Raw genomic sequence first — 16,696 nt, forward strand, 5'->3', positions numbered from 1 at the left:
CCGGGCAGGGCAGGGCCGCGCCCCGGTGAGAGCCCCCGGGCAGGGCCGTACCCCGGACCCCCAGAGAGCCCCCGGGCAGGGCAGGGCCGTACCCCGGGCCCCCAGAGAGCCCCCGGGCAGGGCAGGGCCGTACCCCGGGCCCCCAGAGAGCCCCCGGGCAGGGCAGGGCCGTACCGTACCCCGGGCCCCCAGAGAGCCCCCGGGCAGGGCAGGGCCGTACCGTACCCCGGGCCCCCAGAGAGCCCCCGGGCAGGGCAGGGCCGTACCCCGGACCCCCAGAGAGTCCCCGGGCAGGGCAGGGCCGTACCCCGGGCCCCCAGAGAGTCCCCGGGCAGGGCAGGGCCGTACCCCGGACCCCCAGAGAGCCCCCGGGCAGGGCCGTACCGTACCCCGGACCCCCAGAGAGCCCCCGGGCAGGGCCGTACCCCGGACCCCCAGAGAGCCCCCGGGCAGGGCCGTACCGTACCCCGGACCCCCAGAGAGCCCCGGGCCGGGCCGGGCCGGCCGTGCTCCGGGCACTGCCGCCACGCTGCTCACCCGCCCCAGCCGGGCCCCAGGCGTCGGAACCGGGACCGGCTCCCTGGGAATACCGAGAGATAAGGCGAGGGTCTGAGCAGCCTCGAGGCCTGAGGAAAAGCATCTGTCAGCCCACCAGGAGCCCCACCGAGCACAGGACCAAAGGGGAAGGGTCGGCCGCAGGCGTGCAGCAGGAGAAGCACGGTGCCGGTCCCAGAGCCCAGCCGAGCCCCTCGGCCCCCCACGGGCAGCAGCGCAAGGCGCTGACCTGCTGCAGGTGCCGCAGGGAAACACCGGCCAGAGACACGCCGGGACGAGGCGCAGCATGGATCAGCCACCAGCATTAGACCCTTCAGAGGAATCAGAAAGTGCCGACCCACAAGATGCCTACGAACGTGGGCATGGCCCCTACCAGCCACACGAACCGGGTTATGGTCTTGACCAGGCCGGATACAGCCCGTATGAGGATGAGATTCCCGATCCAGAAACCCGGATGCTGGCAATCAAAAATGCAAAAGCCTATTTACTGAAGACCAGCACAAAATCTGGCCTGAACTTGTAAGTCTGAAAATGGACCACAGTCAAATAGGGTAGGAAGTATGGAGAGAAAGGTAGAAGGAGAAAGGGAATTACATAAAGAATGGGATAATGTTATACGTGCAATATTTAATCACTAGTGATACTTGCATGTGTCCAACATCTTTGAGAAACAAAATTCCTAATGGAACTTTCATAGAGTTCAAAAAGAAATTGATATGATTTAGAGTAAGTTTAAATTCAGATTCAGCTCACAGATAGATGAGATATATACTAAAAATGGAAGATGGGAATGCTCTCAAGTATAATTAGACTAGTTTTAACACTAATTTACCTTAATGCTCCATGATCCTCTTTCTTCTGATTATGCCAATGATTTCTCCAAGGATGCAGATGTTTAGCATTTACTTTTTCTCCTAAAAGCATAATATTCTGACTTTTGTATAGTAAGCCAACAATATTTACATTTATATGACAGATATGATCATTTTGCTAATGTACTAACAAAGATCCTGGATGAACAGCCCACAAATACAGTAGACATAATTGAGGATATCAGCAAGGATGTGAAGTGCGCTCAGTTTCGGAAAAAAATGGACACTCTTCGAGATGAACATTTGATTCTTCCAACATTTCAAGCTGCAGTAAAGTATAAAGCTTTGTTCATCAGGGAAGGTGGAGGAGAAGAAGACGACGACTTAGAAGAAGAGATGGTGAGTTATTATCAGAGTGAAACAGGTACCAAATATACCAGGGGAGGAGTGGGCGGATGGTGGGAAGGGAAAGGGAGGAAGTTGTGGTTTGTTCTGTAGTGCTGCCTCTCCTCGCCATACAAATAATTGCAGTCACAGCACCATGTACCCTCTTCAGAGCTGAGCTCCTCCCATGTCTAGTTCCGAAGGAAAAAACCCATCTGGTTACTTAGTTGACTTTTTTTTTTCTGTAGTAAATCTAATATCCTGAGCCTTTATAATCAAGGATGTTCTAGAGGTGATAAACAGGAAGTAAGGTTTGTAACATCTCCCATATGCCAGTTCAGCACAGAATATTGCATCCAAGTTTATTTTCTTTATATAAAAGGATGTTTCTTTATCTGAAGTGACCATAATTTTTGATACCAGTTAGACAATAGTGTACGCAGCTGCTACTGTAAAATAGAACCGTGGTTCTTCCAGCTCCTGGTGTGGTTCCAGTCTGTCCTTGTCCAACAGAAACTAAATATGGTTTTAATGAAAAACTGATATGATTGAAAAGCCACTTCTTAAACCAGGATTTTTCATTATTCTGCTGCTTATATACAGAAACATTTGTATCCAAGGAAAAATGAGAATTCTTATAATGAGAAATACAAGACCATAATGAGAATTATAATAGCCAAGGGAAATAAATCAACAAGATGTTGATTTGCATGTGAAGTTAACCAGTATATATTCAAATGAATTACCATTGCAGAGTACAAATATCAACTACAGAAGAGATAGTCCTTCATGTTTTCCAGCCTGTTATGTATCAGTATAGGATGCTGAAAATGGAAAAATTGTAAGGAATTTCAGAAAGGAATTGGGAAGTTTTCATATTCCTGTCAGTCTTGCATTGATATAAGAAACCTGTCAGATCCAAAGAAATTCCATATGAAACTAACACTATTTTTTCCAAATTCCCTGCCCTGTCACGTCCAATTTCTAATAACTCTGTTATATGATCACCTACCCCCTATTAAATGCAAGATGGGTGGTAGAGCCTCTGAAAACACTTAATCATTGGCCTAGTTCTGCTTCTGCTGAAGCCAAATGGAGTCTTAAAATGGACTTTGTTAAGAGCAGGCATCAATATTTTAAAAACTGTAGGAAGCTGTATGCCAAGCAACATTCACCTCAGAGAAGTGTTATTGGTCTGGTGCCTAAATGTATGAAATCTGCATTATCTATGACACAAGGCAACACAGTGTCACTGTTTGCAGGCATGAAGGACTCAGAGCTGACATGCCCTAGCACTGAGTGCATTGTAGATCTTGTGTAAGAATGCTGACTTTCCTTATTTTGCAGTAATTAGGAATTTGAATTTTGAAATCCTGTGTTCTAAGAGCTGCAGTTCATCTGTGTTTTCTTCTTTACAGCTAAAAGGCTTCTATTTTTTCTAAACTAGTAAAAAAGTAGTGAATGAATGTCTGCAAAGCACTTTGAGATGATGAGTGGTACTACAGAAAAGTGAAGTATAGTGTTCAGTACATAACATGTCAATATTTAAAAGATAATGATCCTATTCTTTAGCTCTAACTGTGAATCTTCTTTCCTAGGGACAGCCCTCTCTACCAAATGTGATGGAAGCAGCCTTTTATTTTGAACAGGCTGGAATTGGCCTGGACAAAGATGAATCCTATTACATATTCCTTGCCCTTAAAAACCTAATTAATGTTCAGCCAATCCAGAGCTGTCGCTTCTGGGGCAAAATTTTGGGCCTGGAAATGAACTATATTATAGCTGAAGTACAGTTACAGGAAGGTGAAGATGATGAAGAAATAGAAGATGAAGGAGAGGAGATTGTTGGGGAAGGAGAGAAAGAGGATGAGGCTGAAGAAGAAGATGAGCAGAAAGAAAAAGAAGCTGAACCACCAAAGTCCACCTATAAACCCCCACCTGAGATCCCAAAAGAAGCAAATGGGACTGGGACTAATAAATATGTCTACTTTGTCTGTAACGAGCCAGGCAATCCCTGGGAGAAGTTGCCTCCAGTGACACCAGCCCAGATTGTCTGTGCCAGGAAAATCAAGAAGTTCTTCACTGGTCGGCTGGATGCTCCCATTGTGAGCTTTCCTCCTTTCCCTGGAAACGAGGCCAATTACCTGCGTGCACAGATAGCTCGGATCTCAGCAGGAACCCACGTCTCTCCCACTGGATTTTACCAGTTTGCAAACGAGGACGAAGAGGAAGAAGAAGGAGCAGACACATATGAAGAAAACACGGAGTTTGAGCCTCCTCCTGTGGCTGAAATGGTGGAGTCCCTCGCCATGTGGGCACACCATGCCAAGAGCATTCTCAATCAGGTGTGTGCCAGCATAGCTCACATGGAGCTTGGATACCACTCACACTGCAGTGCTTATAGGGTTACAGAATGTGAATGACACTCCTCACCTGCACATGCAAACTATTCACCAGAAATGGTATTGGACTGAAAGATTTTTATATAGCAAATACATTTTATGTTGTGTATAGTACCAAAATACCTTACACATAAAGCATGTATTTTATATGGTATATAATGTGTAAATATCTTGCACATATTTTAATATACCATCTAATTTTATATGTAGATATGCATATTTAGAAACTCCCTAAGTTTAGTACTTTTTCCAGTGACATGTTCTTGAGGTTGAAACCTGTCTTCAGATAACAGCATGGAGCCAGGCCCCAAAAGATAACAATAATTTCTTGCAATCTTTTGTATTAGGTTTTCTGCTTTGAGATCCTTATTTGACAAAAATGTTAAAAATTCTCTTTTTTTGGGTAGGATGCTAAAAAGCAGATAGCTTATGGTTGTATGCTAAATGGAACTTACTTGGTGTTTTCTTCTGGTTAATTTTTTGGTTTAACACTTTCTGCTGTAAAACATTCAAATGGAAAAAACTTTAAAATGTTCTATCAGACTTGAAAGAGGTACTACTAATTTGGTTTTCATTCCTAGGTGGTTTGATGGCCAGTCTACCAAATCAAAAATGCTACTGTGAAATAACAAATTTCTAGCAAATGCTAGAAAATAAGGTTTAAACTTATTACCAGCAACATAATAGTTGTAATAAATAAAATGTATATGCATTAGAATCTTAAGAGCATTCTGTTATGATCCTCTGACTGATAGCCAAATAACAAAGCAGATTTTAAAAAGAAAGGATAGCTTTTAGTAACTGATAAACACCAAGGATATAAACCAAGCTAGCCAGGAACTGAAGAATACAAAATGACAGAGGGCTGATGACAGAGGTGTAGGGTTATTCTCGAACAGTAAACAGGAATGAATAAGGGGAGGAATAAGGGGAACATTCTGCCAAGAGAATACAATACTCTGTTAACAATATACCAGTTATGGAATAGGTGTTTTTGTTCTCCTTATCCCATAACTGTGTGTGTCTGAGCCAATTGTTCTAACTAGTTCTAACTTACATTCTTTCAATGATTGTTACAATGCATTTATTACTTTTCCACATGAATTATAGGGTCGCTGCTTTTGGATTAATCCTTTTCAAAAATCCGAGGAAGATGACGAAGATGAAGAGGAGGAAGAGGATGAGGGGGAAGAGCAACAGGAAGAAAGAGGACCACCCCTTCTTACTCTAATCTCTGAAGATGAAGGTATTCTTCATGGAATGTGAAGTTTTTTTATAGAGAGTCACTAGGAATGTTGTCATTTAGCAGTAAATATTTGAAGTTATAGGACTCTAACAGTTCTTGGAGCAATATATTTTGCCTCTGTAGGGTAAAAACATTCTTTTACAAAATCAGTAAAAACCAAAATGGTTAATAATATTGATATTAAAACTGAAATAACCAGGTTTACTAGGTAACCATCTTGTTGAGATTATTTGACTTGTTATTGCAAGTTCAAAACAGCTCACTACATGAAATACATTCAACTATTTTTATATCATCTTTTTAGGAAAAAAGTGTGTGTAAATACAATAATATGTACACACATCCACTGATATACATTATTTGTATAATAATTTAGATCTTTTAGCATATCACTGCAGCAAATCATGGGAATAAGGGAGCCTGAATATTAGATTACATCAGTATTTGATTATTTTCCTACACTCCATTTTTTAATCAAGGTGAAATATAACTATACAATTTATCCATAAGTGATAAAAACTCCTTGACAAAATACTAGGGGTGAGTGCTACTAATTTTTTTTCTGTAGGGGGTCTATCAGCCTTCCTGTGGAAAAACACCTGTTTGAAAGCAGTGCCTACACTTAGTGTTTCTGACTTCTGCCTCTTCTGTTGTGTGACTTATTATAAACCTTGCTTGAATCCTGTGCAAGTCTTGTAGCTCAGTCTTAAACATTTTCTAGAGGCTCGTCAAGTCCATTTTTCATAGACAGTGTGTGTTTGGTTGTCTCCAGGCATGAAAGACATCCCTGCTTGGACAGTTCAGACTTCTACAGACCTGATCCCACAATATTCTGTTGCAATCCTGCGGTCTAACCGATGGCCTGGAGCTTATGCCTTTGCATCTGGCAGGTGAGAGTCCTCCTGGCATGGTTACAACACTGTATGTGCTACACACAGGTGCCTCTTTAATGCAGGCAGAGTTACTTCATTATTAATTCATTGACTGAATTCTAATTATTCCAAGAGACTGATGAGAAGGCTGCTTAAATGTGCACAGCAACAGTAAATATATATTTAAGACTGCAAAAAACAAAAATCATTGGAAAGGCTGGCATTAATTTAATGAATGTAAATGCCAAGCTAGTATTTGAGCACAGTCCTTGATTTAAAACACATATTCTTGTGTCTGTGGGACTTTTTAGAAAACCAGCTACATTCTGTGATTCTAATGTAGTAATAACTACATGTGATTATTACCTCTGTGTATATTTCCACTACATAGTCATTCTACTACACTGTACTACAATGTACTGTAGTGCAGTACACTTCATCATTTTAAATAGAAGATATATTAATAACCATTACAACAGTTAAAAAAAGAGGTGCCATGTTTAAAATTCTTCTGCTATAGGATAACTGCACCACTGTGACTTCTTGTGCAGCAGAGTAAAAATTCCTGACAGTGTCTCTGCTAATATTTCATCAGGGGATGAATGTGTGATCTTTCATTTCTCTTTCTCAGGAAATTTGAGAACATCTACTTTGGCTGGGGGCACAAATACAGTCCAGAAAGCCATACTCCTGAACTGCCCCCACCAGCACAAGAAGAATTCCCCAGTGGGCCAGGAATCACTGAGACAGTAGACCCCACTGTGGAAGAGGAAATGGCTTTCAGGGCTGCACAGGAAGAAGCCTTAGCTGAAGCTGAGGAAGGGGAAGATGAGGAATTGGAGGATGATTAAAATCTGGAAGAAAACAGATTGTTTTAAAGGTTTGAATATAAACAACATTTTCATAACATAGTCATTCATTTGCTGACCTCAAAAGAAATGCATTTGGAGCATGCCTTCTTTTTTAATTTCTGTAGGCTTTTCTTTGCAGCTATCTTCCTCTCCTCACCCCTCAAACCTACCTGCACTGGCATGAAGGCTTTTTCTGTTTGTTTGACTAAGAAAAAAATCTGTTTCCTAAAATGATACTGCTTTGAACTAAGAACTACCACCCACCAGATATTCACACTGTTTTTCTAGCCCTCACTTCAATACAAATATACATTTTACTCAAATAAATTTTTTTCTAAATCTCATGTCAGTGTCACTTTTATGTGTAAAAGCGTACTATTTGTATTCAGTAGGCAGCTTATTGAGGTTACAGCTTATTGAGGCCGAGCAGGGATACTGCTCATAATTGGCACCTCCAATCCTGTGCTCAGTTCTGGGCCCCTCGCTGCAAGAGACGCGGTCCAGAGAAGGGGATGGGGCTGGGGAAGGGTCTGGAGCACAAGTGCTGTGAGGAGCAGCTGAGGGAGCTGCGGGTGTTTAGCCTGGAGGAAAGGAGGCTCAGGGGAGACCTTATCACTCTACAACTGCGTGAAATGTGGGTGCAGGCCTTTTCTACCCAGTTATAACCGACATGACAAAAGGAAGCAGCCTCTAAAAGATTAATAAAAAGTTAATTTTAAAAAATATTTTAAAATAATGGAAAGGGCTGTTATCCTTAGAACGGCTGCGCAGCGAAGCGGTGCAGTCATCCTCCCTGCGGGTGTTTAAAAGACCTGCAGAGGTGCCTGTGAGGACTCCGTTGGATTTTCAGGCCGGTGCCATCTGGGCGCTGCCGGGAGGGGAAAAAGGGTGCCGCGGGAGAGTCAGGGACTGCCCAGCCGCCTGCTCCTGACCGTGCTTCCCCTCAAGCCTCCCCGCCAGCTTGTGCGAGTGGTGCGCTCCACGCACGGCGTGCGTCCCCGCAGGCCAATAGGAGCGGCTGCGGGCGCAGTTCAAACTGCGGCGGCGGTTGCGGCGGGCGCTGCCCGGTTCTCCTCAGTCCCGTCCCTTGTCCCTGTTCCGCTCCTCCTGTCCGGGCGGACATGGCGGACGAGGGTGCCGTCACGGTGTGCGTGCGTGTGCGGCCGCTCATCGCCAGGTGAGCCGCCGAGCTGGCGGCAGGGGGAGGCTCCCTGGGTGCCGCCGTGCCCGGGGCAGGGAGGCGACGGAGGGATCCGGAGCGAGGGGCTGGCGAGAGCCGGGGAAAGGGGGCCGCGGTAAGGGGCCCGTGTTTTGGGAGTAGAGTCCTCGCCCCATAAATGTAACAGAGTCTCTCTTCTTTTAGGGAGAATGCCTCAGGAGATAAAGTGACCCTGCACTGGAGAAGTGAGAATAATACTGTTTCCGACGTGAATGGTACCAAAATATTTAGTTACGGTAAGAATGTGAAAGCAATTGCTTTATTTAGATGCTTACGCGGAACTTTGCTACTTGTACTCATCTGTGGTGAATGCCCTGAGGTTCTTGAAATGTCCCCCAACCTTCCCAGGTTCGTAATTCCGCAGGAGTGTCACTGGGGCACACAGGATTTCTGGTGTAGGCAGTACTGGGATGTGCTTTTGAGGTCAGCTTCCTGAGGAATGTTGCTTTCTCTGTTCTAGTTCATGCCGTAGCGGCTTTGGAACACTTTTTTTTAAATCTGAAATCTAGTTATAACTGGACTAAACAAGGGCTATTCCAGAGCATTTAGGGAGAAGGGTATAGGAGACCATAATCCCAAAAGTCACTAGTGTGAACGCTGGATCCTCATAACTAACAGGCTCCCTTCAAGTCTTTTCCTACTGATCAACTTTTCTTGCTAATATTAACGTAGCCACTACAAATATTTTTTCTAAAACACAGATTCAGTAAAAGAAGCAAAAACTTCTCTGCCTCAGCTAGCCAGAAACTAACCAAGAGCAAAGGAGAGCTCTCTCCTGCTGTCCACTGCAGACAACAGAGTGTGCGAAGAATGCGGGGGAATAATTGCAGTCTCTGATAACAACCTCTGTACCTCTTCTCTCCCCCTTCACTCCTGGCAGGAGTCTTAAAGCTGCAGAACTCAATAGCCAACACAAACAGAACAGGCAACCGGGGATACATGTAGTAATTACGTCAAGACAGACACAGCTGGTATCACCTCTAGCCCTTTAACTGGCATCCCCACCAGTGCTTTATTTGCAAACTCTACATTCCTTCTTTCACAGGCCTCTCTCTCATGTAACCCTGACTCCTTTTCTTATAGCAGCTCCACATTGCACTGGCTTCTTTCACTCTGCTCGACTGTCTAACCCCAAGCTGTCCCTTTCCTGGCCACCTAACCCTGACTGTCCCTCACACAACAGAGCCAGCAGCCTCCTCCTCTGACAACAGCAGACTCTGAATCTCAAGTTCTAACTGCAAGTGCCTGTAACTGGTGGCCAGCTACCCCACTCTTTTATGTCCCCCAAACTGATTGAGCAGACACAGATGTTCCCACTCCTTGGAAATCAGTACTGCTGCAAGTCATTGGGAAAGTCCCTCCTGCACCATCCTTTCAGCCTGGCTATCCACAGATACAAGCATCATAAAGTCACCCCAGGACAATTAACAAAAACTTTTTAGGATTAAATGAGATGACCATTTAACTATGTTCATAATCATTCTTAGGGTTTTTTTACATGTCTATCATCTGTGCATTGTGTTCTTCTTGATTTTGTGTTTATTTTTAAACAAAATTTTAAAAGCATTAGTGGTGTTACAGTGATATTTATATTTGAATTAACTTACAAATAATTATGTAAATTTACTGTATTTGAAGTCAGCAATACAGAATTTTACAGATTGTTTTGACTTGCAATAGAGTGGATTCTCATGCTTTTTTTTTTTTTTTTTTTTTGTTTTAAGATCATGTCTTTCACTCAAGTGACAACACTCAGCAGTTGTATGATGGTGTAGCTGTTCCAATTATCCAGTCAGCTGTGCAAGGCTATAATGGTAACTTTTAAAACTGTGTTTAAATCTTTTTTGTAATGTATTTCAGAGATAGTTGGTAAAACCTTAAATCTCTTTTTAGGCACAATATTTGCTTATGGACAAACTGCTTCAGGGAAGACTTACACAATGATGGGGAATGAAGATTCCATGGGCATTATCCCTAAGGCAATTCAACATGTGTTCAAAATTATTTGTGAGGTGAGCAATTCTATTAAATTGAAGTGACTGAAAAGACTAGTAATATTTGTGATGGTTACAGGAAAGTTAATTTTAATATCAAGAGGCTTATGAAGGAAATTAATTTATGTTGGACTATATATTGCAGTTACCTTGCTAGCCTGGCAAAGATGAGTATTTCAAACAAAAAGGTAATGGGACTCTATTAGTTAAAATCAAATCAGAACAAAACTGAGGAGGATTCTTAACCTTCCAAATATGTTCAACTGATTACAAATAAAAACAGGTACTCACTTGTTAATGTGGTAGATAAGACAATGTGAAACTTCGTGTTTATTCTGCTATTTTAAAAGTCTAAAAAGTTAACAAATAAAGACTTTAAGTGGGAAAAATATGACACAATATTTATTTACTTCAGGCTTACAAAAGAATTGCAAATTGCTCAGTATTAAAAGTAAGGAGAAAGTGTACATTAAAACAGTGATTCCCAAAACATGATTTGCAGAGTGTTTGCTTCTGCCTTGAGGGTTTCAGGTAATTATTATCAATGAAGTGAAATGGTTGCAGCTCCTTTAAGAAGGTGCAGAGTACCCTTAGAAGTTTACAGAATTAACTAAAGGCAAGAAAATTTTCCTTGAGTCCATTGTGCCTTTACTCACCCCAGTGTTCTGTACCAAGGGGGTAGAGGAAGAAGCAGCAGCCACAAACTAAATCCAAGCAAGCAAAGAGAGAAGACAAGGTTCACAAAGAGGAAAGAGCCTAAGCAGGAGGAGATTGTTTACAGAAATGGCATTAAATTAGGGTAACTATTGTCATGGTTCTGTAGGGAAGTTATCTTAATTTTATAACCTCTTAGAAGTGGTATACTATTAATGCAGCTGGAAAGAGGTGGGATAGAAGAAAAATTATTCTGTATTGGCAGATGCTAATGTACAGAAAGGATGATGGAAAAGAAATCTCTGGAACAATATCCAAACCTTTATCTCCAGTTAAAGAATACTTGCATTAAAAGATGTCCATCAGTTAGTCTGTTTTTTTGTTTGTATTTTTTTGCCTTTCAACATTAGATTCCAGATAGAGAATTCCTGCTAAGGGTTTCTTACATGGAAATCTACAATGAAACAATTACCGATTTGCTTTGCGACAATAGGAAAAAGAAGCCTCTGGGAATTCGTGAAGATGTTAATGTAAGTGGATGTTTTGTACAAGTGTTGCATCTGCTTGGAGTAAAATATGTAGGGGAAAAAACACCTTCAGAAGCATCCAGTGAAAAACTTCTGGGACAAGCTCTGTAATTGTACCTTCAGCAATAGCAGAAGGACACTTGATGTAGTAGAATAACAACTAACTTTGGGCTTGCTATTTCTAGTTCATATTTATAAATCTTTATAAAAGTAGAGTTAACCCTCAAGTTTCCAGGATGGTAAGAATTGTTTAGCTAACAACGCTTCTACAAACATGACCCTAAGCTCCATGTGTTACAAGCTTCTGACAGATATACAGAGTTGCTTTAATATCATCTTCATATCACCTACCAAGTAGATACACTTTTCTTCTACTCTTCTACTGTAATCATAGAATAATCATAAGACTAGAACTATTCTGGAAGATGACCATTATAGAAAAAGAAATCTGTATTAACACCATTTTCAGTTTCTTTATATTAAGTGTTGTAGGAAATAATGAAAATTGTTGGTTTAGGGTTTGGGGTTTTTTTATTCCTTTGGTTGCCTTAAATGATTATGACTTTGGAACATACAAAGAAGGGAAATTGACAAGTTGTATGACTATGTCCTTATAAGGGTTACTGAGAAATATACTCTTAAATTCCTTGAGAAAATGTCAAGAAGAATATTTCACTCAGTAGATCTGGTTTTGGGACACTTTTTTAATCTGCTGTTTAATTCTTGTGCCCTTAGGCCACAATTTTGGTCAAAGTCTAAACTTTACCCATCCCTTGTGTTTGGAGTAAAATGACATTCAGCTGCTGAATAAATAGCATAATAATTGGTCGTAATGTTTACTTCATGTATTGAAGTGTGGTTTTGGAGTTTGGTAAAATGTATTATGGTGTTTATTCTATAGAGGAATACATATGTAGAAGATCTGATTGAAGAAGTGGTGGTTTCCCCAGCACAAGTTATGGAATGGATCAGAAAAGGAGAAAGTAAGTATTTAGATGATGTCAGCTGATAGCTTAAAAAAGTGTTGGTTAATCAGGTATATTTAGAACGATGGGGTATCCCTTTGGGCTTATATTCATAAATCAAAGGTTTTCAGAAAGTTTTAAAATTGTGCTTTTTGTCTATTTATCTCTAGTCTATCCAATTATAAGCAGAAATATTCTAATATTTTTATTCTTATATTTTTTTGATAGGAAATCGCCATTATGGAGAAACAAAAATGAATGAACACAGCAGCCGTTCTCACACCATCTTCAGAATGGTAAAAATGGCTTCACTACTGGGAGTGGTTTTATTGTTTTCAAAGTAACAAAAACGTCATTGCTCTTCATTGCATTTCTAGATCATTGAAAGCAGAGAACGAAGTGACCCTGCAAACACCAACTGTGATGGAGCAGTCATGGTTTCCCACTTGGTAAATGTATATTTAATACCTTAAATGTCTATTTAATACCTTCTTGGAGTACAGGTTAACTAGAGAACTTACTGCTTGTTTGAGACATTAACGATACTTCACAATGACTTACAAGAATTCCTTGTTGTTAACTTTGACAGATGTTTCTTAAGTATAGAGGGAGACTCTTGTGGCATTATCTAGAGATGTTCCCACCAGAGGGGATTCTACATGAGAATTATTCATGCTGGATTGGGGAGCATTATGACCTTCTAGGAGCATAAAGGACTATATCAGAGTGCTCTTGCATTTTACTAAATATATCTTCCCTGCAGTTGCTTCTGACTACTGACAAGTCCAGTAACCTTAAGACTTCCCTTATCCTCAAATTTAGTTGGTGTTAAAATAAAGTATGGCCTATATCTGCAATGGCCAAAAGATTAACTTTTTTCAGAAGTAACCCCACTTAGCATCTCTTTGGTGGATTACTGGTATATGAAATACCATAAACTGGGGGGAATACCACTGGACCTCTCTAAGAAAATTTTAAGATTTCAGAAGCCTTTTCTACAGCCTTTTCTTGATTCTCAGAAAATTACCTGAAACAACTGCAGGAATGGAACCAATGTGAAACTATTTGAGCCTGCTAAAATCTGATGAGCCCTCTTACTCAGAATTGGAAATAGCATTAAATTAATCCACATGCATTGTGGAAAGAGCTTTCTGTTCTGGCTTCACATGAAAAATCTCTGAGATCTGAATGTAAACACCACTAATGCAGTATCTCAACAAACTAATTACCTACTTTTTGTGCTTACCATAACTTACAGTATCCACTCTTCCTACACCACCCCCTCTGCCCCATCTCAGTTCCAAATGATTTCAGAGTAACCATGATTAACAAGGGTGAGGGGAGAGGGATTTTGGCACTTTTGGTCTGTTGCTGCTTGGTGGAGTTAGCACAGGATTTTACTCTTCTGAAGCAAAAATTAACTAAAGTGAGGGCTACTTGCTCAGGCAAATCATTATGGGATACCATAATGTTCTAGTTGACTTTGAACTAGGTTCAGAGTGAGGCTTTTCCTCTGGTAGTTCATTGCTTTTCCATATTGCCACAGTAACAGGCAAGGAGAGACAGACACCCAGCTTAGGAGAGGACACTTGATAATCTCACCTAGGCTCTTTCCCATGAAGGATTCCTACAGCTGGAATTAGTAATTAACTCTTCTACATTGAGAATCTGTGTTTATCTTTTTGTGACTCAGGGTAGAGGTTGTTGCAGTGCAAGGTTGAAACACTATTTGGGGTGGAGTAATAGAGTTCATACAAACCTACTCCACGCCCTTATGTACCTTTGAAAGTATTGGTTGTGTGTAGTAGCTATGCATTAATTCAAGTAATGACAGACCTCTTGCTTTTTTTTTTTTTTTAAGTTTAACTTTAGCTTACTAAATTCTTAACAGTGGCTTAGAATTATGAGAACTTAAAGTAAATTGCCTCAGAACTAACCTGTGAAATATTTAATGAATTTGCAGAATTTGGTAGATCTGGCAGGCAGTGAAAGAGCTAGTCAAACAGGATCTGAAGGTGAGTGTTAAATAAGGCTCCACTGACAACAACTTCTGTTAAACCTTATGAGAAACTATGATAGAAGGGAAATTATTTGATCCATGTCCTATTGTGTTATTTATTGTTTATAAATAAGGCCTTTTCCCCTGGGTAGAACAGGATCTACTCAGGAAAATACTGTAAATGCTGTGAAGTGCAAACAATTAAGTAGTAGTAGTATGCCTTCTCTAGAATTGCAAGCCCAGCAATAGTCCTGCACTCAACTCATACAATGGAGATGACTCAGTGAAGATGCACCTGTAATAACAAAATTGCAAGAAGCTTTTTAGGGACCTGTGTGTAAAGGTGAAGAGTGAGTAGATGGCTCAGTCTTTAGTTCAAAGGAAGCTCTTCTGTTAACAGTGACAGCATGAAGCTGCACAAAAGTCCCTTGATCAGAAAAAAAGTGATCTGAGATGGACACAAGTAATAGTCTCTCTTACAAAGAATGACTACTCTAAAGCTTGTATCTAAGACTGATTTGTTGTATGTGTAAATGGGCACTTGCAAAATTTAAACAGGAAGCAAAATTGTAGTTCTTATACCCCAAATGCTTACCATGTAAAGGTTCTAAATGTTTATTTTTGATTACTCTTTTATTTCTATGCATTTTGGCTATCATAAAGGATTGGGTACTGCCTGCTGATGGGTCAGTATTGTGGCACTTAAGGTTTAACTCTTGGACAATCAATCCCTCTGAGCATAACATAGCACAAAAGCTTGACAGGTTGAAAATGTATCTTAATATTGTTTTAAATTTAAAATAATAATAATAAAATGTGTGGTACCCAGGTGTTCGACTGAAAGAAGGCTGCAATATAAATCGGAGCTTGTTCATTCTGAGTCAAGTTATCAAAAAACTTTGTGATGACCCTTCTGGGTAAGCAACTGTTTGTATACCTGCTATAAGATAAGGCACTGCTAAACCAAGAAATTAAAATCCTTTATTTATAATCTTATGTAGGTAACTGTTTCAAATAACCTGTTACCTCTAGAAAAATATATTTACTGTGTTTCTGCAGAAATCTGAGGTTTTTTTCTGTTGTTGCCTCTTTTTTATTAGCTTCATAAATTACAGAGACAGCAAGCTGACTCGAATTCTGCAGAACTCCCTTGGAGGAAATGCTAAAACAGTTATTATTTGTACAATTACTCCTGTTTCTTTTGATGAGACACTCAGCACTCTTCAGGTAAAGCTTCTCACCTCTTCTCCAGCACTAATCATTGCAGATAGGTTTGAGGAGTGGAAAATGTAATCTGCTGGATCTTTAATGACTTGGCTCTTCTGAGGGGCATCTGTAAACTCAGAACTTGAAATATTTTCTTGTACTTATCATCTTTTCCCAGTCATGTTGTTGTCTACCTAGAGATTTTTAGACGTTGGAACAAAGCTCTTTCTCTCACTTTGCAGGCATGAGATAACCACTCTTACCTCATTTGCCTTTTCCAAACATAGTTAGAGAAGTCTTTGCTAGCACAAGATGTTAGGCACTACAGGAATTGAAATGTTAATGAACAGTATATACTCTTTAGGTAGGATTGTATCCCTTTTCAATGATTTTTCAAGCTTTTTCTTAAATAAAAAATAACTTGGGACACTCTTACTTAAATGTTATGCTTTATGTTTTAGATACTAATATCAAGCAAGCAAAGGAAAACTTCACCTCTTCAAAGCTTAGAATACATTAAAAATAACTTAATTCAAATGTTTGTGTCCTATTGTATACTGCTCTTTATCTAAGAAAGCTAGATAAATCTTTAATTCTCCCTTTAATTCTGTTGGGAAATATGGGACAAAATAAGTCTCTTTAGATATTTGTTCTTCAACTATTGCTCATGAAAGACTGTTCTTCCAGTTTGCCAATACAGCCAAAGGAATGAAGAATACACCAAAAGTCAATGAAGTACTTGATGATGATGCTCTCCTGAAGAGATACCGCAAAGAAATTCTGGATCTGAAAAAGCAGCTGGAGGAAGTATGTAATAAACTCAAATAAATAAATTCTTAGTACTGATTGCTATTTGGAGACCATCTCTTTTAAACCAAAATCTGTTAAATGTGTAGGTAGGTGAACTCTTTAAAGTGATATCTGCCATTTTTATTGAGAGAATAGAAATTGGTGATGTATAGTCTAGAACAACTAATGATAGTCAATATCTCTGGGTGCAAGATGAGGCT

At 40.5% G+C, this 16,696-nt stretch overlaps 2 protein-coding genes across 3 annotated transcripts in view; both read left to right on the forward strand.

Moving 5' to 3' along the window:
• Positions 1–380: 380 nt before the first annotated feature.
• Positions 381–7,466, forward strand: LOC306802605 (radial spoke head protein 4 homolog A-like). Of its 2 annotated transcripts, none has more exons than XM_079307065.1 (6): positions 381–1,074; positions 1,532–1,766; positions 3,350–4,096; positions 5,264–5,399; positions 6,172–6,289; positions 6,903–7,466. In XM_079307065.1, exons 1-6 carry the CDS (start codon positions 842–844, stop codon positions 7,120–7,122), a joined length of 1,689 nt encoding a protein of 562 aa, XP_079163191.1. In that variant the 5' UTR covers positions 381–841; the 3' UTR covers positions 7,123–7,466. The 2 variants fall into 2 exon arrangements, with proteins under 2 accessions (XP_079163191.1, XP_079163192.1); XM_079307066.1 differs by having other exon boundaries at positions 507–1,074; positions 6,147–6,289; positions 6,903–7,039.
• Positions 7,467–8,131: 665 nt separating this feature from the next.
• CENPE (centromere protein E) overlaps positions 8,132–16,696 on the forward strand; it is a 41,710-nt gene continuing 33,145 nt past the window's right edge. The window contains exons 1-12 of the mRNA XM_079306472.1: positions 8,132–8,299; positions 8,486–8,577; positions 10,066–10,155; positions 10,235–10,353; positions 11,400–11,519; positions 12,418–12,499; positions 12,710–12,777; positions 12,859–12,930; positions 14,445–14,496; positions 15,310–15,397; positions 15,581–15,707; positions 16,374–16,493. Coding sequence (XP_079162598.1) covers positions 8,244–8,299; positions 8,486–8,577; positions 10,066–10,155; positions 10,235–10,353; positions 11,400–11,519; positions 12,418–12,499; positions 12,710–12,777; positions 12,859–12,930; positions 14,445–14,496; positions 15,310–15,397; positions 15,581–15,707; positions 16,374–16,493 — 1,086 coding nt within the window. The 5' untranslated portion in view covers positions 8,132–8,243. The remainder of the gene's footprint in view (positions 8,300–8,485; positions 8,578–10,065; positions 10,156–10,234; positions 10,354–11,399; positions 11,520–12,417; positions 12,500–12,709; positions 12,778–12,858; positions 12,931–14,444; positions 14,497–15,309; positions 15,398–15,580; positions 15,708–16,373; positions 16,494–16,696) is intronic.

The sequence above is a fragment of the Erithacus rubecula genome, assembly GCF_903797595.1.
Source record: "Erithacus rubecula genome assembly, chromosome: 5".
Classification (NCBI taxonomy): Eukaryota; Metazoa; Chordata; class Aves; order Passeriformes; family Muscicapidae; genus Erithacus; species Erithacus rubecula.

Bases quoted from the DNA above. Each gene is read 5' to 3' on its own strand.
- LOC306802605 (XM_079307065.1), top strand. From the start codon at position 842: ATGGATCAGCCACCAGCATTAGACCCTTCAGAGGAATCAGAAAGTGCC. The intron at 1,075-1,531 runs GTAAGTCTGAAA...TTTATATGACAG, and splicing joins ACAAAATCTGGCCTGAACTT to ATATGATCATTTTGCTAATG. The intron at 1,767-3,349 runs GTGAGTTATTAT...CTTCTTTCCTAG, and splicing joins ACGACTTAGAAGAAGAGATG to GGACAGCCCTCTCTACCAAA.